At 41.5% G+C, this 24,863-nt stretch overlaps 2 protein-coding genes across 8 annotated transcripts in view; one reads left to right on the top strand and one right to left on the bottom strand.

Annotated features, from left to right (window-relative positions):
- Window positions 1–12,877, bottom strand: part of wdr24 (WD repeat domain 24) — a 47,949-nt gene extending 35,072 nt beyond the window's left edge. For 2 of the 4 annotated variants that reach the window (XM_060921153.1, XM_060921156.1), the window contains exons 1-4: window positions 12,723–12,877; window positions 7,649–7,906; window positions 7,456–7,529; window positions 3,124–3,231 (exon numbers count right to left, since the gene is read on the bottom strand). In XM_060921153.1, coding sequence (XP_060777136.1) covers window positions 3,124–3,225 — 102 coding nt within the window. In that variant the 5' untranslated portion in view covers window positions 3,226–3,231; window positions 7,456–7,529; window positions 7,649–7,906; window positions 12,723–12,877. Of the gene's footprint in view, window positions 1–3,123; window positions 3,232–4,316; window positions 6,226–7,455; window positions 7,530–7,648; window positions 7,907–12,722 lie in introns of those variants that run through there. The other 2 variants (XM_060921154.1, XM_060921155.1) reach the window with 2 other exon arrangements.
- A 154-nt stretch (window positions 12,878–13,031) lies between these two features.
- On the top strand, window positions 13,032–20,670 carry zgc:112496 (uncharacterized protein LOC541336 homolog). Of its 4 annotated transcripts, none has more exons than XM_060921161.1 (6): window positions 13,032–13,217; window positions 15,894–16,045; window positions 16,136–16,229; window positions 16,753–16,912; window positions 16,984–17,136; window positions 20,199–20,670. In XM_060921161.1, the coding sequence occupies exons 2-6, from the start codon at window positions 15,903–15,905 to the stop codon at window positions 20,372–20,374; spliced, it is 726 nt and encodes a 241-aa protein (XP_060777144.1). In that variant the 5' UTR covers window positions 13,032–13,217; window positions 15,894–15,902; the 3' UTR covers window positions 20,375–20,670. The 4 variants fall into 4 exon arrangements, with proteins under 4 accessions (XP_060777144.1, XP_060777141.1, XP_060777143.1 ...); XM_060921158.1 differs by having other exon boundaries at window positions 13,038–13,217; window positions 20,196–20,670; XM_060921160.1 differs by lacking the exon at window positions 13,032–13,217 and adding an exon at window positions 13,817–14,320 and having other exon boundaries at window positions 20,196–20,670.
- The last annotated feature ends 4,193 nt before the right edge of the window (window positions 20,671–24,863 follow it).

The following is a 24,863-nucleotide window of genomic DNA, read 5'->3' as shown; positions in this document are numbered from 1 at the left end:
TTTTTTTTTTTTCAGGCAAACGTTTTAGCTGTGGTTGCTGAACGGATCCCAGAGTCTCTCGAGTGATCGGAAATATTTATTATTTAGAAATTTCATCAAATGAGTTTATGGGTTAATGTAAGCTCAAGGGAAATCAACCATATTGGAGGCGGGGCCTCCGTGCCCGTCAGTCCCAGTGCTAGAGGCGTGGATATGACTCAGCAAAGTAGTAAATATTTAAATAAGATTGGCTGGCGTTGAGTGGTATATCAGATATATTCCATTCAGCTAGCAGGATACTGAATGAGTCGAAGACGAGTAGCTGAATGGAATATATCTGATATACCCGGATATAAAAAAGCCAATATTATAGCAATATAATAAATAATACACCTATTATTATAATACATACGCACTCTTTTCCAGTTTTTCTCTGTCCGTTGGTATGTTTTTCTCTTGCAAACAGAGGGGAACCGTCAGGGCCTTCTCGGCCTTCAGAGACAGCCCGAACATATCAGCGTTTCAAATGTTATATTTAAGTTCTTTCATTATAATCATTCTCTTCTAATTCGGCATAATTTTCGATCAAATTTGCTTCAGAAATGAAAGGGTTACTGTCCTGAAAACATTAAAATCGAGTTACCCGATGAGATCGTTTTTGTTTGTTGTCTCTCGGCTGAGCAGAGTTTAGAGCTGCTCACTCACTGGTTAGGACTTCATTGCCAGGACAGAAGGCCATATTGTAAAGTAGTAGAAGTACAAATTGTAAATAAAAACGGAATGCAATAATTTACAAATCTCAAAAATTGATGTTGTATTCACAATAGAACATAGACAACATATCAAATGTCAAAAGTGAGACATTTTGAAATTTCATGCCAAATATTGGCTCATTTGAAATTTCATGACAGCAACACATCTCAAAAAAGTTGGGACACGGGCAATAAGAGGCTGGAAAAGTTAAAGGTACAAAAAAGGAACAGCTGGAGGACCAAACTGCAACTCATTAGGTCAATTGGCAATAGGTCATTAACATGACTGGGTATAAAAAGAGCATCTTGGAGTGGCAGCGGCTCTCAGAAGTAAAGATGGGAAGAGGATCACCAATCCCCCTAATTCTGCGCCGACAAATAGTGGAGCAATATCAGAAAGGAGTTCGACAGTGTAAAATCGCAAAGAGTTTGAACATATCATCATCTACAGTGCATAATATCATCAAAAGATTCAGAGAATCTGGAAGAATCTCTGTGCGTAAGGGTCAAGGCCGGAAAACCATACTGGGTGCCCGTGATCTTCGGGCCCTTAGACGGCACTGCATCACATACAGGCATGCTTCTGTATTGGAAATCACAAAATGGGCTCAGGAATATTTCCAGAGAACATTATCTGTGAACACAATTCACCGTGCCATCCGCCGTTGCCAGCTAAAACTCTATAGTTCAAAGAAGAAGCCGCATCTAAACATGATCCAGAAGCGCAGACGTCTTCTCTGGGCCAAGGCTCATTTAAAATGGACTGTGGCAAAGTGGAAAACTGTTCTGTGGTCAGACGAATCAAAATGTGAAGTTCTTTATGGAAATCAGGGACGCCGTGTCATTCGGACTAAAGAGGAGAAGGACGACCCGAGTTGTTATCGGCGCTCAGTTCAGAAGCCTGCATCTCTGATGGTATGGGGTTGCATTAGTGCGTGTGGCATGGGCAGCTTACACATCTGGAAAGACACCATCAATGCTGAAAGGTATATCCAGGTTCTAGAGCAACATATGCTCCCGTCCAGACGACGTCTCTTTCAGGGAAGACCTTGCGTTTTCCAACATGACAATGCCAAACCACATACTGCATCAATTACAGCATCATGGCTGCGTAGAAGAAGGGTCCGGGTACTGAACTGGCCAGCCTGCAGTCCAGATCTTTCACCCATAGAAAACATTTGGCGCATCATAAAACGGAAGATACGACAAAAAAGACCTAAGACAGTTGAGCAACTAGAATCCTACATTAGATAAGAATGGGTTAACATTCCTATCCCTAAACTTGAGCAACTTGTCTCCTCAGTCCCCAGACGTTTACAGACTGTTGTAAAGAGAAAAGGGGATGTCTCACAGTGGTAAACATGGCCTTGTCCCAACTTTTTTGAGATGTGTTGTTGTCATGAAATTTAAAATCACCTAATTTTTCTCTTTAAATGATCCATTTTCTCAGTTTAAACATTTGATATGTCATCTATGTTCTATTCTGAATAAAATATGGAATTTTGAAACTTCCACATCATTGCATTCCGTTTTTATTTACAATTTGTACTTTGTCCCAACTTTTTTGGAATCGGGGTTGTATGTTTATGTAGGAAATGACAGATGAATTAATTAATAAATCAGATTTTGATTTATAGTGAGAGGGAACAAAAATTGATCATGCTAGGCCTTCTCGAAGGCCAATGCGAGCTTAACCACGAGTCGGTGCAGCAGCGAAGTCACCTTCCAGCCGGTGTTGCGTTCATCAGTAGTGTGAGCGAATGCTAATAAAGCAGTCAAGCCAGTGCTCTCTATTGAGAACAAGCAGCACAGACGAACGACTGAGAAACTAAGATTCCTGTCTCCAGACTCTTCTTCCACGCTACACGCTCGCTACAGTATTTGTCACTTATATTTAAGTATAAGTGCATATCTAACGAGGAATATCTAATGAAGCTTTGGTAGCTTTTCTGGTGTTCAACGGGTCTTTAGTTTCAGCACAGCGAATCCGAGCACTGGATTAGCCTAGTCTTTCTCTTTCACAGAGAACAAAACAGTACTTGTGCGCGTGCGCAGCAGAAAAGTTTGGTCATTGGATATTCGCATCAGCTCTGATGTTTGATGTCATGTTGTCTTGACAACGTGCAAGATCATAAACCATATTGTACGCTCATTCGCCATTGGCTAGAGTGGCATAATACATGTAGGAAAAGCGATATGCAAACAATGTTGCATGCTATCGAAACAAATGAACGAAACCCGCTAGACGGGAATTGAATACGTGTTTTTATTCCGTCGAAAAAGCATCCTTTATGTATAAAAACAACGAGTATTTTGTGTCTCTAAGCATTGTGGCAGGTGAAACAGTTGTGCTTGTAAAAATACAGGAAAAAAAAAAAAAGTGGAGAAAAACCTGCGTGGCATCCCGACACACACTGATGGCGTTGGCTGGAGCATCCAGGAGGCAGAACATGGTTCGGCCGCTGATGGTGCCGACGGAGGCCAACTTCTCCATCTCAGCCTGAAAGAGACAGAGAACATAAAGAGTGCCTGAAGTGATAGAGATTCTGCTATAGGTAAGATCTAGTATTGCAGTTTTGCTTCTGACCAGCAGCAGCAGGCAGTTTTGGAACTATTCTTTTAAAGCTAGACAGTAGGGCTGCACAATTAATCAAATTTAATCGAAAATCGCAATTTTGGCTGCCACGATTAAATTAAATGAAAATCGCGATTTATTTCCATTTAAAATGCGAGCTCTGCTGCATATCTGATCAAGCACTTTTTGACCAGTACTCCGCCAAACCATTAGGGGGCGAACCGACGCATGTAAGGTTTCATTACTCCGCCTAAATAAGCAAGCAAGCCAAGTGCGCAGAGCTTCAGTGCAGCGGTATCCAGTGTTGCCAGATTGGGTGGTTTTAAGTGCATTTTGGCGGGTTTGAACATATTTTGGGCTGGGAAACGTCAGCAGTGTCTGGCAACACTGGCGGTATCTTCTTCAAGGGGTGATAGCGTGAGAGTAGGTAACAGATTGAGCGTATTTAGCACTGGAGGCAATGTTGTGACCTGCCTTCGCTCATGTTTAAAGCCAGAGCATGTTGATGGGCTGGTCTTTCTAGCTAAAAACTTGTAGGCCTCAGTATAATGCTATGTAATAGTTGCAATTGAGTTTTCAGTTCCTTCATCCTTTGATAATTTCTTGGATAAATTTCATTTATTTGTCATTTGGAAATCAGAATTTCTCTTTTAAATTTCATTCTGCACTGAAAGCTGTTCATATTGTTTGTTTGAATACAGTGAAATAAAATTTAAGGGATTTCCCTAACATCAAGAATAATCGTGATTAATAATCGTGATTACAATTTTGATCAAGATAATCGTGATTATCATTTTTTCCATAATCGTGCAGCCCTACTAGACAGCCTTTCATTTTCATAACATCAGTGAAATTTAGTTCCCTCTGAAATGCGGTCACTGTGATACGTTTGCTTCTGCAATATTTAAAAAAAAAAAGACCATTCTGTGGCTGGGAAGTTATTTAATTTGAGGGGATTAAAGCAAATAACGCTCATGAAATCACTCGCTTCGTGCAGTGTGCATGTTTACCTTCTTCTTCTTCTTTTGGGTTTTACAGCAGCAGGCATCCACAGTGTCGCATTACTGCCATCTATAGGTTTACCTTTGACCGTGCACTGACAGTTCCATCATTCTGTCGCTAAACGAACAGCTGATCACACCAAGGCAGGGCTCGACATTAAGGACTGCCCGATTGCCCGGGGCAAGTGAAACATGCATTCGGGCAAGTGGGATATGACCCCGACATGCCCGACCAGGCAAGTTGGAATGGGCATATATTACGAACTAGCACCACAAAAATTGATCTTTTATTTGGGTCAGTCCATGAAATGATGTTACTTTTCATTGGTCCGGGTTTACATAATCATTTCATCTTTAATTTCCATGATTTAAAGAAATATTTAGCAGATTATCCATAAATATTGTTTGAAGAAATAAAATAAAAAAAAAAAAAATGAAGTTTTCTTTTGAAATAAAGAAATGTGAAACATTTTCTTCCCCTGTGACTGGACACGGATGACACGTTTTTTGTGACATGGAATATCTGCTGACTTTGAGCTTAAATAAACCTTCATTACTTTCTGAGAATTTCAATAAAATTAGTTTCATGGTACTTGCAATTTAGTTTTACACTCACATAATAAAGTTAAGAAGGTTCTATAAACTATTTAGCTTCGAATTCATCCACTAAAAATAGGTCGTGAACGTAACATTGTGGTGTCCTACCGTGTTACGTTAGAAACCAGGCTTATAAAAAATGATAAAACGAGTTGAAATCATGATTGATGTTTTTAATATAAAGAAGAATATACTATAAAACGATGTAGGTAGAAAGAAATTTAAACAAACGGCAATAAAAGAAATTATCTATGCTTTTTCTCACATCCTAACTTAGCGTCCACTCACTTCCTGGTTCGTTCACAACCTGCGAGACCTATTTACTCAATCTAGGTCAGCTGAACTGACGCGAGATAACTTCTCGCGGGATCTCACACACCACAACACGTGCTCTCGTCGCTATCAATGGCATCAAAATGGCGGCCAGCAAGAGCAGGTAGGTGATATTATCAGCGTGTCCAGCAAAGTTACGCTTAAAACCATGTTGCGTTCGTGTCCTTGTTACATTAGCAACCGGGTAAATATTTATGGATTTTATCATACATTGTAGAGCAGGAGTTATCTTAACAACTATGTTATATTTTCTTATATGGTCAATGCTTCATGGAAATAAGTTGTTTTCAGTTGTAAATTGTTTTAAGTGACTCCCTCTATGTCACATTTTGGTAACCCCATTTCATGGACTGACCTATTTCAGTTCCTAAAAGTGTCCCTCACTCCGGATCCACCATTATGTCTTGGCTGTTTTCTTAGTCTCGGTTTCATTTACTGCTTTGCAAGTTATTTTATATCCCCCCGCTGTAGTAGTATGGTACGCGTACTGTTTATAGACCCCTTGTGCATGACATCGCGCGATAATTACAGCTGGGGTCAGACAGACACCGTCTTTCATGCGAGCAAGGCTTCATCTGTCTTCAATCTGGTTAATTTTTGCGCCGTTTTTGCTTCTTCAAACAGAGAAATCGATAAAAGGCATTACCGTCTCCCCGCTATCAAGAAAAATGCTAACAAATAGAAGCAAATGCTTCAAGAACAACGAGGACATGAGCGGTTAAAGAATACGAGGAGAGGAGCTCAGCCTGAAAACTCCAGAGAAATTCACGATTGTATTTAAAATGTATTTGACAAAAACAGAAAGTCAGAAGTGAGGATGGAAGAGTTTGCTTAAGAATCTCGTTTTATTTTTTGGCTCGCATTCGAGTTAGCGCCTTCATGTCATGTGAAACAACAAGCAGCGACATGTGCGATAAATCCTGAAAGAACAGAACAGAGAGAGCTGGAGCTTTGTTTCTGTTATATATCGTTTGGTTTTTTTTGTTGTTATATCATTCACCTCTAGGTTAAAAAAAAAAAAAAAAAAAAAAAAAAAAGAGAGCGCTGCGTCATGACAGGCCGGCTGCACTGATTCAGTGAAAGGTTGCCAGGTCTGTATAAAACATCCACAACCTACACGCAAAACAATAATTTTAAACTCAAACATTATCCTGTCTGTCATGACGCAGCGTGTTTTTTTTTTCTTTCAACCTAGATATGAATATTCTCAAACAGTACTGTTCAAAAGTTTTGGCACCCTATTGTTTTCTTCATACAAACTTTGTTAAAATTTTCTTTCTTGATTAAAATCTGTTAGATTTCTATTTTATGATTTCTACATTATCGAGTAATGAACCTACAGTCTGAGAGAGTTCGACACAAACACACTGAACTTTGCAACAGCTGCATGCATGTGAAATGGAAATAAAATCGACTAAGGCAGGAGGAACTATTTTGGAGAAAATTGTTATTGTCCGTTACAGCCAATAACCAAACTTAATAATAAACTTAATCAATAACCAAACTTCAACTTAATGTGTGATCTTCATTTTATGTTGCAATTCATAACTATTCCATGTTTTTTCTAAAAAAAAAAAAATAACGTCGAGCCCTTGCGAGGTGCTTGCTGAGCGCCGATATTTATTAGTTTGGTCCTTTCCTTCGTATATAACGGAACATCTTTTCTTCTCGCTTTCCGTTACTGTAGTCGGTCTTTCACGTTTCACTCGCACGCTCACGCCCTCCATTTTTCTCTCCTGTTTCAAATTTGTATCCCACGATGCCTTGCGCGAACGGGGAAAGCCCACCACGTGATGCATGACGTAGCATCTTGAATTGGGTCATGGTGAAGCAGGAAAAAACAGCGGAGAATTTAGGGCCACATAGAGATAAATTCATTAATTGTTCTATTTAAAACAAACAAAAAATAATAAAAGTCTGTGATTCGAATTCAGTCGCTTTCGGTCCACTAAACAAAAAGAACAGGGTGTCAGGTAGGGAAAATTCTTTTTACGACCTCCACTTGAAAAATCCGAAAGGCAGGCTACGTTTAACAATGCTGGTTTTGGACTTTTGCTTGGGAAGAAGTGATGGTCATATCCTGAATAACAGGATCAGGTGCATTAGAGCAGAAAGAGTGATTAAAGTGTGTTGAATAAAGTCAGACGTGAAAAACAAACACTTTGCGCCCGTGTGTGTTGTAGGTGTGCAAATCAGGGAGTCACTGTCCCACGCTCACGTTTCAGACGAAAAGCCGCAGCTAAGCTCCTGTATTAAGATTCTTCTTCTTCTTTACGCAGGCACATGGGCATTCTGGGAAAACAAATCCATAGATCTTATGTGGTGGTGTTACTGCTCACATCAGCCAAAGTGAGGAGTTCAATCACTACATTCACTCGTCTGATAAAAGATGGATTTATCGAAAGACTTACGAGTGAAGCAGACTCCAGTCCTCGGCGCAGAAGTGAGAATCTGATTGCTCAAGGATTTGTGGATTTATTGCACAGTCTTCAGAACTGAAATAATCTACACTTTAGATCATTAAAACACCCACTTGGTCGTGTATCTGAACTGGAATTTTGTGCAATGCGAGTTTACGACTAAACCACGTGGGACGTCAGCGTCATGTTGCGCACTGTCCTGCTGCAGCCATCCTCGTGAACTCTTCCAAAATAACACACCAGCATGTGCTGAGGAGACACAAGACAAGACATATGTAAAAAAAAGTAATAATAATAATAATAAACCACGACAAGGTGTGCTGTTCTAGGAAAATAATCAATGACGGCATGAAGTGGGAGTTGCTCTCAGAACCTGCGCATCACAAAACATGTCAGACTTTCTCGAGTTCTATTTAACGTCTGAAAGGTGGGTTAGTTATTATATCTGTTCTCACTTCACTATCGCTGCTATAAATAGTCCTTCCCTCACCAGCCTCTCTATATTTCTCTCTCTTGAAGTTAGTAAGACGTAGGGCTGTGCGATATATCGAATATACTCGATATATCGATGAAAATTCTGTGTGCGATACATAAAAATTATTATATCGTAACTATCGAGTATTTTATGGTCATCTTCTGACTTGCGTTCGTTTCGTGTTTGTTTAAAACATCTCTCTGTCCCTCCGGCAGTAACGTGAGAGGCTGCCTAAGGGTAAAGAAAACAATAACGTCACGCACTCGCCAACCAATCCCGGGCGACATCTCGGTGCTGAAAGGAACTTCCGGGAAGATTTTCTAGTTTCGGTTGTGTTGCCAGATTGGGCGGTTTTAAGTGCGTTTTGAACATATTTTGGGCTGGAAAACGTCAGCAGTATCTGGCAACACTGCCGGCGGGAAGATTTCCTGGTTCCGGTTTACAGCGCTGACTCAGTTCGTGCAATCGCTGGTGCTGCACAGTCTACCGTGTAAGCTCTGTCAATTTCAGCGACAAATTAAAAATGGAAGTGGACGAATTGGTTCCTAAAAGAACTAGTAAGGGGTCAGTCATCTGGCATTTTTTTGGATATCGCGAGGAGGACGTGCAACAGCAAATGCCAGTTTGTAAAGTGTGCAAAAAAAAAAAAAAAAAACTGTCATCACGAAAAGCAGCAGCCGGAATTATACACATCTGAGAGGCAGAGCCGGAAAACATTCAGTTCAAAAGTGTGCAAAGAGGAAAATGATGTTTTGCAGATCTCTCTCTTCTCTCCCTCAATCTCTCTCTCTATTGTGGATGTTCCAGTGGTTCTCAGTAGTCAGGTTAATAGCTTGGAGCTCTATTTTTTAAAATAATTTAATGAAAGAGCGCTTTTCTTATTTAGGCTAAATGTCTTTCTCAGTGTTGAGTTTGCACTTTATTGGTTTGAGCTCTGAGCAGCTCTGTATTGTTTTGCCCCTTTGTTGCAATTTTCAAGATTGTTTTTGCAGTTTGTGCCACATCTTTGTTGAATAAAAATAGTCTTATTTCAATTCAATTGTGATTAATCACTAACATGAAAATTTAAAATGTGTTGTTGAAAACCACCTGTAAAGTTAACCAAGAATGCGATTTAATCTGCAGGGATTGTAGTGAAAACAGTAAAAGTTAGATTTCATGGGGTCCTTTAGAGGAGATTTAAATATATCGAGATATATATCGGATATCGTGAAATGGAGAAAATGTATCGGGATATTCATTTTTTTCCCATATCGCACAGCCCTAGTAAGACGTTAAAAAGCACTTTACTGAGAAACCAGACAAGATCCAGCTTTACCGTAACTGCTCACAGAAAACTTCATATCAACGATTACACGTGTTTTTAATACACACCCCTATCGAAATGAAGTTCATATGAACCTTGTAGTGTGTGAACAATTAATCGACACCTTTTCAGGTTTCCCAATAAAAATAATTTTACAAAAGGTGAGTTTCAGCTACAACAGTTATTATTGGTTAATTAATCAACCGGAAGCCCCGCCCTCACCCTTTGATCTTGTCATCTCATGACGCAGCTCGTTACCTGAGATGGAATTTTTTTTTTGAACACGATCAGCAATTTGACGAAAACCCGGACGTTATCATCGCAGGTAAGCATGGTGGAAAGATCACGGAGATGTTTTTACTCATCAAATTCACCGATATTTCATGATCTCCTCGTCGAAACCGACTTTGTTTCTTACTCTTTCATTCGACAGTCGCCGGTTTGTATCTAAACGTGCGTGAGGTGTCGATAATCGTGATCACTTTCACCGGTGTCCACCATTATCGACACCCCTATGGGATTAAGTGACATTTACAACTGTTATGGATCGATCTTTGTGTAACATCGTTGAAGTACTTTTTAAAAAATAAATAAATAAATAAATAAATAAAGCACTGTGATTTCTAATAATTTTTCTTCTCATTCATAACAGAACGGAATGTTTATGGAATCCGATTGCAATAAATAGAATTCGAGCAGATCTAAATTCTGAGCATATAAAAAAAAAATGACACGCTTGAAATGTTCAGATTTCTCGAGTCCATTCAGAATTTTTTTTTTTGCAGTTTGTTGTAAATATCGACCACGTATTACAACATCAGTAGACATTTTATATTTTGGTTCGAGGAATGGCATGCGACCTTTGACCTGAATTTTCATGTCGTTACAAATCTCAATTGCCTGTTGATATTTACTGGTAAACGACAAAACTAAGAAATGAATACAAACGACTACGAATGATTAACAAAACCTGATCTACGAAAATACAAAAAGATTTTCGGACGCAGGTTAAACATTATCAGCTCATTTGTTTACAAACATTCGACTTGCCTCCTCGTTTACGTAAACACACACATTGATATATTTTGTACTAAATATAAGTTGATGGAAAACAAATTTTAAATAAAAACTATGTTTTGTTAACTTAATACCACATACCGGGTTTTTTTTTTGGATAAATAATCATCTGGATGTCGATAACTGCGGACAAAGGTGTCGATAATTGTGGAACGGTGTCACGTGATCTGATACACTAAGGCCCTGTTTACATTATTTCGAATCAGCGGATCATCAGATTAACGTTTTTAAAACGATTCGCGTACACACACACAATTTCTGTGCCCGCAACAAAACCGTTCCCCGTGCACACAGCAACGCCAATACACGGATACGCTAATCACATGACTAATTAGACGGCACGTCACATGATCCCAGTGCATATCGGGCATGCGCAAGTCACTCACCACTTGCAAGTGGAAGGATGTCGTTGTAAAAAATGAAGTATGCCAGTCTGTTATCGGCGGTACTGGTACTACAATGACGCCTTTTTTACACCGTGTATGGCCTTCGTGTTTATGCTAGAAGGATCTAACAGTGTTCGGTACACTCTTCACCTCGCAGAACGGCTGTTTTTTGCGATTACAACAAGACTATTTAGCCCATGTTTACATTAGACCGTATCAGCGGATCATCAGATTAACGTTTTTAAAACGATTAGTGTGCACACAGCAACACCAATACACGATGTGCGTGCACATAGCAACACCAATACACGGATACGCTCGGCTCCGCAGGCATCCTGCGCTCCAAATCACTCCACCCTGAACAGCGAGTGCCCTCTGGAGGGTGCGCACTCCAGCCCTGCGCAGCTCACAGAGCGCGCGAGTGAAGTGAACAAGCCGCGATTCGGGACTGAGCCGCTGTGTGTGTGATCCCAGCGCAGATCACTTACCACTTGCACGTGGAAGGATGGCAAGCCTAAAGACAATCATAACTACACAATGGGCAGTATTTGCATCAGTATTTGCAGTATTTTCATACTTTTATACTCTTTAATGAAAGGCGATACAAGGCGGAAGTCCGCGCTGTTTTTCAGCAGTCGCGTCACATGACCAACGCCAGCGAGTCAGGAAGGTGGATGTCACAGTGACGTTGTCCAATGACGACGCCAGCTAGAGCTCAGCACAGCGTATCCGCGTATTCTCAATGTTTACACAGCACCGGACCAGACACGATCTGGATTGAATACGTGGACGCTGGCGGATTCCCGTTTCCTGGCGTTTCCAGGCGGTTTAATGTAAACGGACAGTGCATCCGCGAAGAAAACGAGACAGATACGGTCTAATGTAAACGTAGCCTTAGTGCTACGGTAACCAACACACTTTTATTGCTCATTCACTTAATGACTTCCTCAACACACTTCCTGTATTGCTCATTCACATGACCAACGTGGCATGACCAACGCCAGCGAATCAGGAAGGTGGATGTCACAGTGACGTTGTCCAATAACGACGTCAGCTAGAGCTCAGCACTGCGTATCCTCGTTCCTCAATGTTTACACAGCACCGGATCAGATACGAACTGGGTTGAATACGTGGGCCCTGGCGGATTCAAACTGTTCCGCCTGTGGAGTCGTTTCCCGGCGTTTTAATGTGCACGAACAGTGCATCTGCAACGAAAACGATACGGATACGGTCTAATGTAAACACCACCTATGTCATCGGGAATCAACTCTTTTTTTTTTTTCCAGTGGAAGTTTGAAGAATTATTCATGCACAATTGACGTATTGCAAGTCTTTTCTACTTTTGCGACGGCCTAAAAATCGTTAAGGTGTCGATAATTGTATATAGCTGTATATATCGCGTTTCTATAAGCAAAAGGTATCGAATCGGCAACTCGATATCAGTGTAATATTGAATCGTCAGGTCTCTGTCAGGTAGCACCTCTCGTAAACAATGCTATTTATTCCTATTTATGAACATTTATTTCTATTTATTATCATTCGTGTCTTTTCTTGCACGTCATTCCTAATCCAAACGCTGACGATAAAAACAGATAATAAAAACACTATTTATTACTATTTACACACAAGCCATCATTATGGTTATTTCATTTCTAATCACGGCTCTGATTGGTCCATTGTTCAAAAAAACCGCACCAATCATCAAGCGGCTCTCAAGCAGTGTTTAACAGCCAATAATCAATTCTTTCACCCAATTCGTTATGAGTTAGCTAGCAAGCTAACAGCAAAATAACAATAATAAATAAAAGTAAGTTAGCATACCGCAAAGTTTGGCTGTGAGAACAAACTAGCGCGGTGTTTCTCTGTCGACGACATGAATGTCTGTAATTTTTTTTCGCAATATAAATTATTTGTCAGTGAGATAAATGAAATAATTCGGCGAAACCGACCTTTCCAAAACAAACGGGAAGCAGTGTGAAGACAGAAACGACAGAACGGCGAGCACGCGGATACTCCAGAATAAAAGCTAAAGAAGGAGAAATAAAAATTAATTAATTACATTAATAATAATAATAGTAATAATAATAATAATAATAATTTTTTAATATAGTGTTCATGTAATGTCTCAAAATAAATATTTTTCTTAAACACACCGGAAGTGTACCCATCGTGTCGAGCTTCAACTTCCGCTCTGTCGTCGCGCTTCAAATCAACTGGAATGAGACTCTGATCTGAGACCAGCTTTATGCTTCAACATAAGGTTCACAAAACTCGTCCAGCTTTTTTTTTCTTCCCTCCTTCCAGTTGAACAAAGAGGTGAAGGACATTCACACATGACTCTTCTCTGTACAACATTTTCTATCAATATTTAAGCTGTCATAAAAACATATACCTTGAAGTGTATAAAAGTGTTGATTAATAATAATAATAATAATAATAATAATAATAATAATAATAATTTGTTAATAACCTCCTGCTCATCTCAGCGGCCTTGTTCTCTTGGGCCTCACAGCTGCCTTTGACACTGTACGGTACACCATTTCCAGATTATCTTCTTTCGGTATTACTGGCTTAGCTTTAGCCTGGTTTCAGTCAGGTGTTCATCAGTCATCCCCTGCTACTGTTGCTCAAGGTGTGCCTCAGGGTTCTGTCCTCGGTCCCCTTCTTTTTGTATTATATGTTTCTCCTATGGAGCACTTGCATGTGACGTCACAGCCGATCCAGATTGTGACAGACGCCATCTTGTAGGTCAAACGCCATATTCCGCCTTCTACTTCTACCTTTTCTTCTGGAAAACCCTACTATATACAATTCTACTACAACGGCTGCGGCTACAAGCTCTCCCTACCTGTGCACGTTTTTTATGTTTTTTGTGTGTATTTTTGCGTGTTGTTCGTCTGTACCGGACTTCAATATCCACTACAACCGTATGGACTTACTGGACATTGGTTTCCAGCAGAAAATGACGGTTTGTAGCGATTTCCATCGCATGCACAATATTCCGGACGAGATAGCGAGACCAGCTGGGTCTCCGTGGATTGTTATCGGAAGCAAAGCGAAGGAGGCGGCGTCGGGAGAGGAAGCAAAAGCGAGGCTGCAGGCAGAGCCGGCCTGTTGACTAAGCTCAGAAAACAGCCACTCAAATCTCCACTGCCAAGCCTCTACCTCTCCAACGCCAGATCCATGTAAACAAGACGGACGATTTGGAATTACAGCTGGAATTACCTTATTCTATTCTATAATCAGCTGGTCAGTGCTATACTCAATACTTAAGTGACTTACCCATCCAATGAGGATTCTTGTTTACAAGATGCCACATCTGAGTCGCTGACAAATCCTGAATTTCTGTAAAGATAACTGTCCAGAGATTTATAAGCACGCAGTGCTTCACCACTGAACAGCGAGGGAAAGTTAATGAGGTAATTATACACGTCCGGGTATTCCGCTGGCAGTTCAAAATCCGGTCGTGAAAACTCCGTCTGGTAATCGATAAGGGTCACTAATCTGTAGATCGTTTATTTTAGACATGTATCTAGTTATCTGTTCATTAGAAAAATGAGCCGTGTAGTCTGTCGGTTGAAATTGATCCATTCTGTACACGAGTGCAGCAGTATTCAGCGGTGTTTTTGACCAACAAGATGGCGGTTGTGTACTTTCTGGTCACGTGACTGCAAGATCTCTATAGGGCAGATTATCCGTAACCATGGCCTTAACTTTCATTGTTATGCTGATGACATTCAAATCTACATCACTATCTCCCCTTCCATAGCCTCTGTTCAGCTGCGTCACTGACCTTAAGCAATGGCTGCATAAGAACTGCCTTAAACTTAATGCTAACAAAACGGAGGTTCTATTAGTAGGTACCAAAAGACAGGTTCTGAACTTCTCCAGTTTTACTATTGATGTTGATGGTGTGTCTATTAGTCCTTCCCAAGTTATAAAAAACCTTGGAGTTCTCTTTGACTCCACCCTTACGTTTGAACCCCATCTTAAACTCATTACTAAGAATGCTTTCTTTCACCTCCGCAATATTGCACGTCTCCGCCCTTTTCTCTTGGAAACTGATGCCAAAGTGTTGGTCAATGTGTTTATCTTTTCTCGTCTTGACTACTGCAATTCTCTCTTCTATGGTCTCCCTGCCACATTGCTCAATCGCCTGCAGTCCATCCAAAACTCAGCAGCTAGAGTCCTCACACTCACCAAGCGCACTGTTCACATCACTCCTGTTTTACAGCAACTGCACTGGTTGCCAGTTATTTCTCGGATCAAATACAAAATCTTGCTTTTAACCTATAAAGCTCTTCATGGTTTCGCCCCTTCCTATCTCTGTGAGCTAATTCATTTGTACTGTCCCTGCCGCTCCCTCAGGCCTTCTGTCTGTGGACTTCTGGCTGTCCAACATTTTAAACTGGCATCTATGGATGGCAGATCATTCAGTGTTGCTGCTCCTAAACTTTGGAACTCGTTACCACAATCGCTTCGTGACTGTTCCACTCTCTCTTCCTTTAAAGCTAACTTGAAAACTTTTCTCTTTACCTCACACTACTCTTTCTAGTGTGGCTTTTTTTTTTTTTGGTAACTCCTGTGTAAAGCGTCTTTGGGTTTGTGAAAGGCGCTATATAAATTGCACTTATTATTAAAGAATGATCATCTTTCATTGACCTGGTGGTCTGTTTTACATTTGCTTTCATGAATGGTTTCCACAGTGCCTACAATGGAGTCAGTTCACTTCAGCTCTTCATCTGTAAAGAGAGCGATGCAGCAGTGCTTTAGTCTTTTTGTCCGTCCAGCTGTCTTCCCTCCTCATCTGTACACACTGCTCAAACGGATCATCTTCCAAAGGTCCAAACTTCATGCTAATACTGCCGCCAAGCCAAACCGAGTCTCTTCAGATTTCTCGAAAGCTGCTTTATGACAACGTCGAATGTTAGAAACGGCATACAAATAAAAATGCAATTGAATACCGTGAATCGTTCTTTCTTCTTTTCTCAGCGTTTCGTTATGTCTGGAGGCGAGCGTCTGTTCCAATGTGAGGATCCGGCTGTATGGAGAGGAATTTATGCGAAATACTGGGCTGTGGTGGATGCAAAGGCTGCTGAGAAGAAGAAGAAGAGTTCAACGAAACTGTTGGAATTAGAGAAATGGTATAACTCAGCTGCATACACAAGAAAAAATACATTTCACAAAATAGTACTAATATACTAATTGTATATCAAATACATGCAACCGTTCAGGTATCAGGAGGAGCTTCCAGCAGCCATTTTAGCTCGGACAGAGCGTTCTTTGACGCACCCCGAATTGGTCAAACTCATGGAGTGGAAATTAACCGTGAGTATACGCTGAAAAAAACAAAAACACTAATATCTGCACTCAGTAATGCACCTTCTAATAGAATAACTTCATTATCCATGATGGGTGAAGGTGTGAGCATTCTACGCTCCTCCATATTCAGGACTGTGTGTAGTCATGTGCTGATACCAGAACTTGTTCACATCGCTATTATGTCTTGTTTTTATCTTGCGTTGTATTATATTTGAAAAGAAAGCCTTGAGATCCTTTTTTAAGTCCATATTTTCTATCCCTGATTTTGTTCGATTTCAAGGCGAGTGCTTGTGTATAAAAGCAGTGGGCTAGATGTAATTGAAAAACCCTGTCTCTGACACTTCTACGCAAGAAAATCTTAGCGAACTACGGTACATGCAGGTCGTTTGAATAATCTGAATAGAGAGCCTAGAGAATCAGCTCAAGCAAAAATCGTGCGTAACCCGATTCTGAACGCAAGAAACTTTCCCTGTATAAATATTGATCCAACTCTAAATACGGCCCAAACTGGTTCCCCTGCCTCTCACAGAGGGGGAAGTTCCGTCCCCGGCTCAAGCAGCTGATTGGCTCAAACAGCGAGGAGGCGGTGCTTTGCTGCACCAAGAAGGCATTTGCGGTCCTTCCTGACGTCCGATCAGCAATCGCAGAGCTGAGCACGCTCAAAGGGCTCGGACCTGCTACGGCATCAGGCAAGTATGCGAGAGTAGACTATAAAAGGAAATAATGAAAACGCAAAATTGATCTGTCTCGTTTTCTGTAGCTGTATTAGCAGCAGGAGCTCCTGGAGAAGTCGCCTTCATGGCTGATGAGGTCGTCGAGAGCGTCGCCAAGCTGAGACCGGTTCAGTACACAGCTAAGCACTTCTCTCTCTTTTTGGAGGAAATACTGCGCAAAACACGCCAGCTCAACAAAGGTAACGTCCAGCGATCAAGCACAGTCTTCCTCCTTACATCAAATATAGAAGATTAATTCTTTGGTTTTGCGTTGATGCTTCAAAGCTACAGTCTCATAAATCATAACAGTTTCGCCTATATCTAAATCATTACACGCAAATCTCAAACACCACATTAAGCAGTTTAATGAAGGAGCAGAAACTGAAACTACTCCTATCGCAGTTCTAACATCTTAGTTTCCTCTGGTTTCGTGACTTGAAAGCTGAGATTTTAGCCAGACGTGATCATTAAAATAAGATTCTTTAATGACATGAAAACTTGTCAACAAGTATTTACGATATTTAACAGTGGTTTATTTTTACATATGAGGAACTTCAGCTGAAAACATTAGCAGTTTAAGAAATCTTGTTTTGGGCCGAAAATATAACATTCCGTTACGGGTATTTAGCAGAAGCTCTTATCCAGAGTGATGTACAACATACTCAGAGCAGCCTGGAGGCAGTTGGGGGTTCAGTGCCTTGCTTAAGGGCACTTCAGCCATTCCTGCTGGTCCAGGAAATCAAACCAGCAGCCTTTGGGTCCTAAAGCTGCTTCTCTAACCATTAGGCCATGGCTTCACCAGAAATGGATAACAAATACGGTATAGCTGGTGAATTTAAAAAGTCAAACAAAAATCAGCATCTTTACATTTGGTCAAATGAAAGATGCTTGTAAGTCACATGACTAGCTGTAGATACAGTAAGTCCTGCATTTATGAAAAGCACTACCTTATCAGGACTCTTGGTAGGTACGTCAGATCAGTACAGTACATCATATTTGCCTGTCTGTAAATGGATGTGTGATGGGTCTCGTGCGTAGGCGTAGCGCTAGTGTGCTTGCCACCTCTCGCTTTCAGCCCTCGCGGCTACGCAGCATTGTAAAAAGAGAGCCGAGTGCATAAGTGTCTCCTGCCAGTACGTAGCCTCTCCACAGCAAGTCCGATGCAGTATCTCCACGTGGCTACAGACGGAAACTGGGCACCGCAAGGCCCCAGGCTAAACTGCAAGGAGCTCGGAGGAGGTCTGGCCCCCAGACATGCAGCATGCTTGGCCCACTGGCGTGTGGATACGCCCTGATGCCCACGAACCAGACCCCCAGCTAAGGGTGAACAGCACAGGCAGACAGAGCTCCTTAGCCTTGGCAGGCAGTCCGTCTAGGGGAAGGTAAACCCTGATTCCAAACCCGTGAAAGGGTAGAAGGAGCCCTATATCCTTGGTCGGAAGTCCTTCTAGGAGACGGATACTCTGAAAATAAAGCTGCACTAGCTGAGGTTATTCCACACGTGGCATACTATGCACCTGTGGGACCTGTAAGCTTCGGCTGGCGAGAGGGTGGGAAGAGGGCTCCACAACCTCTTCTCACCATAAAAAGTCACTTGTGCTGGTCAGGTATTAGGCATGTCCTATGTCCCATGTCTCAACACTCCCACATGCGGACTCACATGAACAAATAGCTTGATTGCCTACTCATCGGTCGGCCTGGCGGGAGACTCCATCATCATCATCATCATCATATTTGCCTACAAGGAAACAACTTCTTCTTCTTCTTCTGGTTGTTCCTGTTAGGGGTCACCACAGCAGATAATGTCCCTCCATCTCCTCCTGTCCTCTGTATCTTTTTCTGTCGCACCAACCGTCCTCATGTCCTCCTTCATCACATCCATAAATCTCATCTTTGCTCTTCCTTCTACCTGGCAACTCCATCTCCAGCATTCTTTTCCCAATATACCCTGGATGTCTCCTCTCTGGTACATGTCCAAACCATCCCAATCTCACCTCTCACTTTGTCTTCAAGCCGTCCTACGTGTTTTAGCTTATCGCCCATTATTCCGACTGGCATGTAGGGCAGCAATGAAAGTCCTCCACTCCTGTTTGTTCCGGGCCAGCATCTGGATGGTACCCCATGTGTGCTGCCATGTCTTCATCTCTCCCTCAACTGTTCTGAGCCAAGTGTTCTTTGGCTTGCCTCGATTCCAGAGTCCTATCTTGGTTTTGGCACTCCGAACTTCCATCCTCCTGTCAGTGGCTTCTTCATAGTTTTCACCACTGACAACCATACGAGTCTCTTGCAGTGACTCTGGAAGCCCATCGCACCCAGTAGAGTTTGTTGGTCTTTCTATTGCTGTTTCTGTAAAAATAGGAGTTTTTACGGGATGCGGTTGTTAGCCCTATGCCCAACCTAGAGGACCAGGGATCATTTTAGTCTGGTCTCTACCCCTCGACCTGTCCGATATGATTGAACCTATGGCACAGCTCTCAGGGTCATTGAGACACGCAAGCCCCCATACCACGACAAGGTGATGATCCGGTGGAGGGTCCTACATGTGCTGTCTCTCTAATATTCTCGTTTCTAATCCTGTCCAACTCTGTCACTCCCAGTGAAAATCTCAGCATCTTCAACTCCACTCCCTCCAGTTCAGCCTCCTGTTTCCCCTACAGGGAAACAACTATGAGATATTTTTGTGCAATGTTTTCGTCTTTTTTCAGTTGTTGTTTCTGGAAAAATAACGGATTGTGTTCCATCATAACTACCCGACGAGATCCAGAATGTTGGTCAGTTGTATTGCGCCAAGTGGAGAAACCAATAAGGTGAGTTAAGATGAAATAAACACAAAGTGGCAATTTTAGACCAACTACAGCAAGCAATCAAAGAGCCCAGTGTTTATTGGTAAGCCCAACAACCTCTGAATTCAGAGTCTTGCTTGCTTGAGTCTTGTGTTGTTTGTCCCCCCCCCCCATCACCAGGTCATCCTGGGGAAGCTGAATTGGTGGTTATTAGCTCAAGAGAGGTTTCTAAGATTGGAATGCTTAGGAGCGATGAGTAGTTTTCCAGTAGAGAACTTCTCCAGAAAGCATTGTGTACTGATGATATTGGCAACAAAAAATGGCAGATACTGCAGCTTTTCGTCACTGTGTAAATTCTTGATTTCTGATGTTCAGATTAAACGTCATCAGGGGCACATTGGCAGCACTAACTAGAAGCAGAGCACTTTCGCAGTTTCAGTTAATTACATACAAAGATGTTGATTCTTCTCTCTCAGCAGACAAACAGAATGATTGGACTCCTCATAAGGTGGAGCTGTGCTTATGGGCGTATGCTGTCGCCAGTCAGATTCAGCCCTCCCTGCTGGAAGCATTTCCCCCGAGTTACAGCACCAACAGAGAGAACAAAAAGGAGGAGACCGAAGAACGGCCATCCAAGAGACACAAGACGGACTAATGTACGCCGGATCGTGTGTTGCGCCTTGCAATATTGGCATCTAATGAATCGAAACCCAATGCTCTGAAGAAGAGAAGATGATGTACCATCTTGATGATCATGACAATTCCAAACTCGTTCATTTCTTAACCTGAAGCACTGAATCTAGGCGGCGATCTTGTCAAAATTAGCGTCCCCAAAATCTCGGATGGTAAAAACTTCTTTTTAATGATGTGATGTGAAGATATAAATTTGCTTTGAAACAAGAAATCCAGTTTAATTTCATTATCACATAAATGTGCTTCATGCAAATGAGATATGGCTTCAGGCTCAGTCTGTCTGTATTCAAAATTGAAAAATACACCCTTCTTTTTTTTTCTCATCAATAATTTGCATATCTCAGCTATGTTTGGTGAGTTAGTAAGAATAACAGTCTTTATTAATACAGCCTTTTTCATTTTGAGTTTGAAAATGAATTTTTATACAATTGCTAATGAAGTGCCTATAAATAAAATGACTAAAAACATTATGAAAAAAGTGTATATATACACTATAACGGCATGCAGGGTTAGCATATTTCTTACATTAGCTATGTTTTTAAATGATAGTTATTGGGTAATCAATTGCTAAACTAGGTTTTACAGAATAACCATGAACAGCAGTCTTTTTGTAGTTTCTATCCACCTTGCTTAATCCAGTCCTACTATGCAGAAGTCTTAGGCACATGCTAAGAAATACTGTCGACCAAATATAGCTTAAAAATAATGAAATGAAATGTTTCAACATTAAAAAAAATACTATAAACAGTAAGCCTGTAAATGAAACAAAATCAATATTTGGTGTGAGACGACCCTTGGCTTTAAAAAAAATTGTAATCTCAAGTACAATCAGTGCAGTTTTATGCGGAAACGAGCTGTAGGTTTTACTGAGCATCTTCCAGAACCAGCCACAGTTCTTCTGGACACTCTCACTACGTTCACACTGCAGGCTGAAGTGACTCAAATCCGATTTTTTTCGCCCACATGTGACCTGTATCCGATCTTTTATTGACAATATGAACGACACAGATCCGATTTTTTTCAAATCCGACCCAGGCCGTTTGGATATGTGGTCCTAATTCCGATCCCTATCCGATCTTTTCATATGCGACTTCAGTCTGAACCGCCAGGTCGCATTCATCCGACTTACACGTCATCAACAAGCCACAAACGCCACTATTCTGCGCTGAAGTAGGCGGCGGGTCTCTCAAAAAAAAGTTACAACAACATGGCTTTGATGTTCCTTTGAATGGAGGTTGCAGTCACTACCCCGCAGAACGCCTGAGCCAAAACCCTTGCCCTCTTCCTTCTCAACCTCCTCCTTAACATCAGGCTATTGTGCATGTTCTGGCTCCGTCGCAACAACAACCGCATCATCGCCAGGTACTCCATGCTGGCTACTGTCATACACAGGAAACTTTAGATTACTTCCGTAAACACTGGCCATGCTCACTGCGTGTGACGTCGTCGTATCCTGCAATGCGCATGCGGAACACTTTTAGGTCGCTTTTCGTTCATACTGAGGATCACATACAAGTCGCATATATTTGTTAATGTGAACGACCTCACAAAAAAATCGGATTTCACAAAAAAATCGGAATTGAGCATTAAGCCTTGCAGTGTGAACGTAGTGTCTGACTGTCACACTCGCGTCTTCATTTTGCACCAAAACCCAGTCGCTTTCTTTTTTTAATCTGAAAAGTGTTCTCTTATGTCATATGCTGCTCAGATACAAACTTTGTTTTTCTGTAACATTTAATTTTGTGTTGGAAAAGAACCCAAACGTTTGGAACTCGAAAATGGTTTTGTAACGTACTGACTCGATAATGTCAAAGTCATAAAATAGAAATCTCTAAGGGTGCCTAAGACTTTTGCACAGTACTGTATTTATATTCAATATTACATTTATACACGTCTTCCATTTTCAGCATATCACCATACAGTAGAAGCTAAAGCCAACATTGTGGTGAATTACCAGCAGGCTGGATTTGAGGAGGAACGAATAGTGGCCTAATATAGAACCTTGTGGGACACCATGTTGCACTTTTTCAGGCTCAGAATAATCTCGGCTTATGATCAGGTTTAGTAGGCATGTTTGTGCAGAATGTTTGTTTCATGTTTCACAAGAAGTGCTCACTGTCTGAGCACCATAAGTGTAACCCTTCAGCACAAGGTGAGAACATTAATAGATTTCAGCAGTCGGCAGGGATCTGCTTACTAGCCAGAATCGACAGTCTAACTGACTTGCTAGCCTCCTGGTTTACTTTAGCTTAGTGCTAATTAGTTAGCATACAGTATATAGATATTTAGTTGACATACATCACTATGTCGACTGTCACGTACGCATAGTACTTTGCTGCTAAACAGTGAGTAGGTACAGATATTGTACATGATCTACAAAATCCTGTCACCAAACCAACTTACTGATGTACTCATTAACTAGCTTCCTAACCACCTAGAATAAATATAAGTATTCATGTCCGATGAATTGTCAGGCACAGGTGGCCTAGTTGAATCCATGATACTGTGGTAAATGGTAAAGTATATTTGGTAGGAAAAGTATTTCCATTGTCCAAGATATTATTACTGTGTTAAGCTACACTCTGAGAAGTATTCAGTGCGTATACTCTGAAAATTTACAGGCTGGTTCTAGCTGGTCAGGCCAGTTTTAGCTGGTCAAGTTTGTTCCAACTGGTCTGGCGAGTTGGGTTTGATGGTTTTAGATGGGTTTTGAAGATTTATAGACTAGTTCTAGCTGGTTCTGGATGGTCACGCTGACCAGTCTGCTTGGTCAGGGTGGTTTCAACTGGTCAGGTCGGTTCTAGCTGGTCAAGTTTGTTCCAACTGGTCTGGCGAGTTGGGTTTGATGGTTTTAGGTGGGGTTTGAAGATTTGTAGACTAGTTCTAGTTGGTTCTGGATGGTCACACTGACCAGCCTGCTTGTTCAAGATGGTTCTAGCTTGTCAGGCTGGTTCTAGCTGGTCTGGCTAGTTCGGCTGGGTTTGATGATTTTCGATGAGTTTTGAATATTTGTAGGCTAGTTCTAGCTGGTTCTGGATGGTCAGGCTGACCAGCCTGCTTCATCAGGATGGTTTCAACTGGTTAGGTCGGTTCTAGCTGGTCAGGTTGTTTCCGGATGGTCTGGCGAGTTGGGTTTGATGGTTTTAGGTAGGTTTTGAAGATTTATAGACTAGTTCTAGCTGGTTCTGGATGGTCACGCTGACCAGCCTGCCTGGTCAGGATGGTTCTAGCTGGTCTGGCTAGTTGGGTTGGGTTTGATGGTTTTAGATGGGTTTTGAAGATTTGTAGGCCAGTTCTTGCTGATTCTGGATGGTCAGGCTGACCAGCCTGCTTCGTCAGGAGGATGGTTTCAACTGGTTAGGTCGGTTCTAGCTGGTCAGGTTGTTTCCGGATGGTCTGGCGAGTTGGGTTTTATGGTTTTATGTAGGTTTTAAAGATTTATAAACTAGTTCTTGCTGGTTCTGGATGGTCACGCTGACCAGGTTGCTTGGTCAGAATGGTTCTAGCTTGTCAGGTTGTTTCTAGCTGGTCTGGCTAGTTTAGTTGGGTTTGATGGTTTTAGATGGGTTTTGAAGATTTGTAGGCCAGTTCTAGCTGGTTCTGGATGGTCAGGCTGACCAGCCTGCTTCGTCAGGATGGTTTCAACTGGTCAGGTTGGTTCTGGATGGTCTGGCTAGTTGGGTTTGATGCTTTTAGATGGGTTTTGAAGATTTGTAATCTAGTTCTAGCTGGTTCTGGATGGTCAGGCTAACCAGCCTGCTTGGTCAGGATGGTTCCAACTGGTCAAGTTGGTTCCAGTCGGTCAGGTTGGTTCTAGCTGGTCAGTTTGGTTTGGTTCGATGTTTTAGAGGGGTTTTTGGATGCTTGCAGGCTGGTTTTAACTGGTTGGGTTGGTTTTAACTGCTCAGACTGGTCCTAACAAGTCCAGCTTATTCTACCTTGTCACTCTAGAAGACCAACTAACCCCTGCCAGATTAGGAGGCAAACTGGACAACAAACTTGACCAGCTTAACACCAGCTAGACCAGCGTGAGAGATTATCTAAACCAGCTAAGACCAGGTAATTATGGTGAGCCATATATTTAGGGAAAATATGAGTAAAATATCCTTTTATTAACTGTTGACCGTGTTCCCCTTGTAGCACGAGTGTAAAAGTAAAGACACGAACACGAAACATGTCTTGGCTTTTTGATAAATAAGGGCTAGATTAGCATTTTTGGCCCAACACTCACCATAAGGGAGGCCAATGTGTGTGTTCAGTGTATGTCTGTCATTTCCTCAGCACACACATTCAGAGTCACAGCTTGGTTCTTTATTCCTCACAGCTGGAAAATGAAAGCAGATACAATGAAAAATGGTACAAAGGAAGAAAAAAAATGAACTGAATAAACAGCAATAGAAAATGTCTCAGCTTTAGACATTTAAAAAGTACATCATGAAACTCAGAATGAA

Source organism: Neoarius graeffei, chromosome 5, assembly GCF_027579695.1.
Source record: "Neoarius graeffei isolate fNeoGra1 chromosome 5, fNeoGra1.pri, whole genome shotgun sequence".
In the NCBI taxonomy this organism is placed as follows: domain Eukaryota; kingdom Metazoa; phylum Chordata; class Actinopteri; order Siluriformes; family Ariidae; genus Neoarius; species Neoarius graeffei.
This window is presented reverse-complemented; position numbering and strand designations above follow the sequence as displayed.

Coding starts and splice junctions, on each gene's coding strand:
- zgc:112496 (XM_060921158.1), top strand. CDS start 15,903: ATGTCTGGAGGCGAGCGTCTGTTCCAATGTGAGGATCCGGCTGTATGG. Junction 16,046..16,135: donor CTGTTGGAATTAGAGAAATG/GTATAACTCAGC, acceptor GCAACCGTTCAG/GTATCAGGAGGAGCTTCCAG. Junction 16,913..16,983: donor CGGACCTGCTACGGCATCAG/GCAAGTATGCGA, acceptor CGTTTTCTGTAG/CTGTATTAGCAGCAGGAGCT.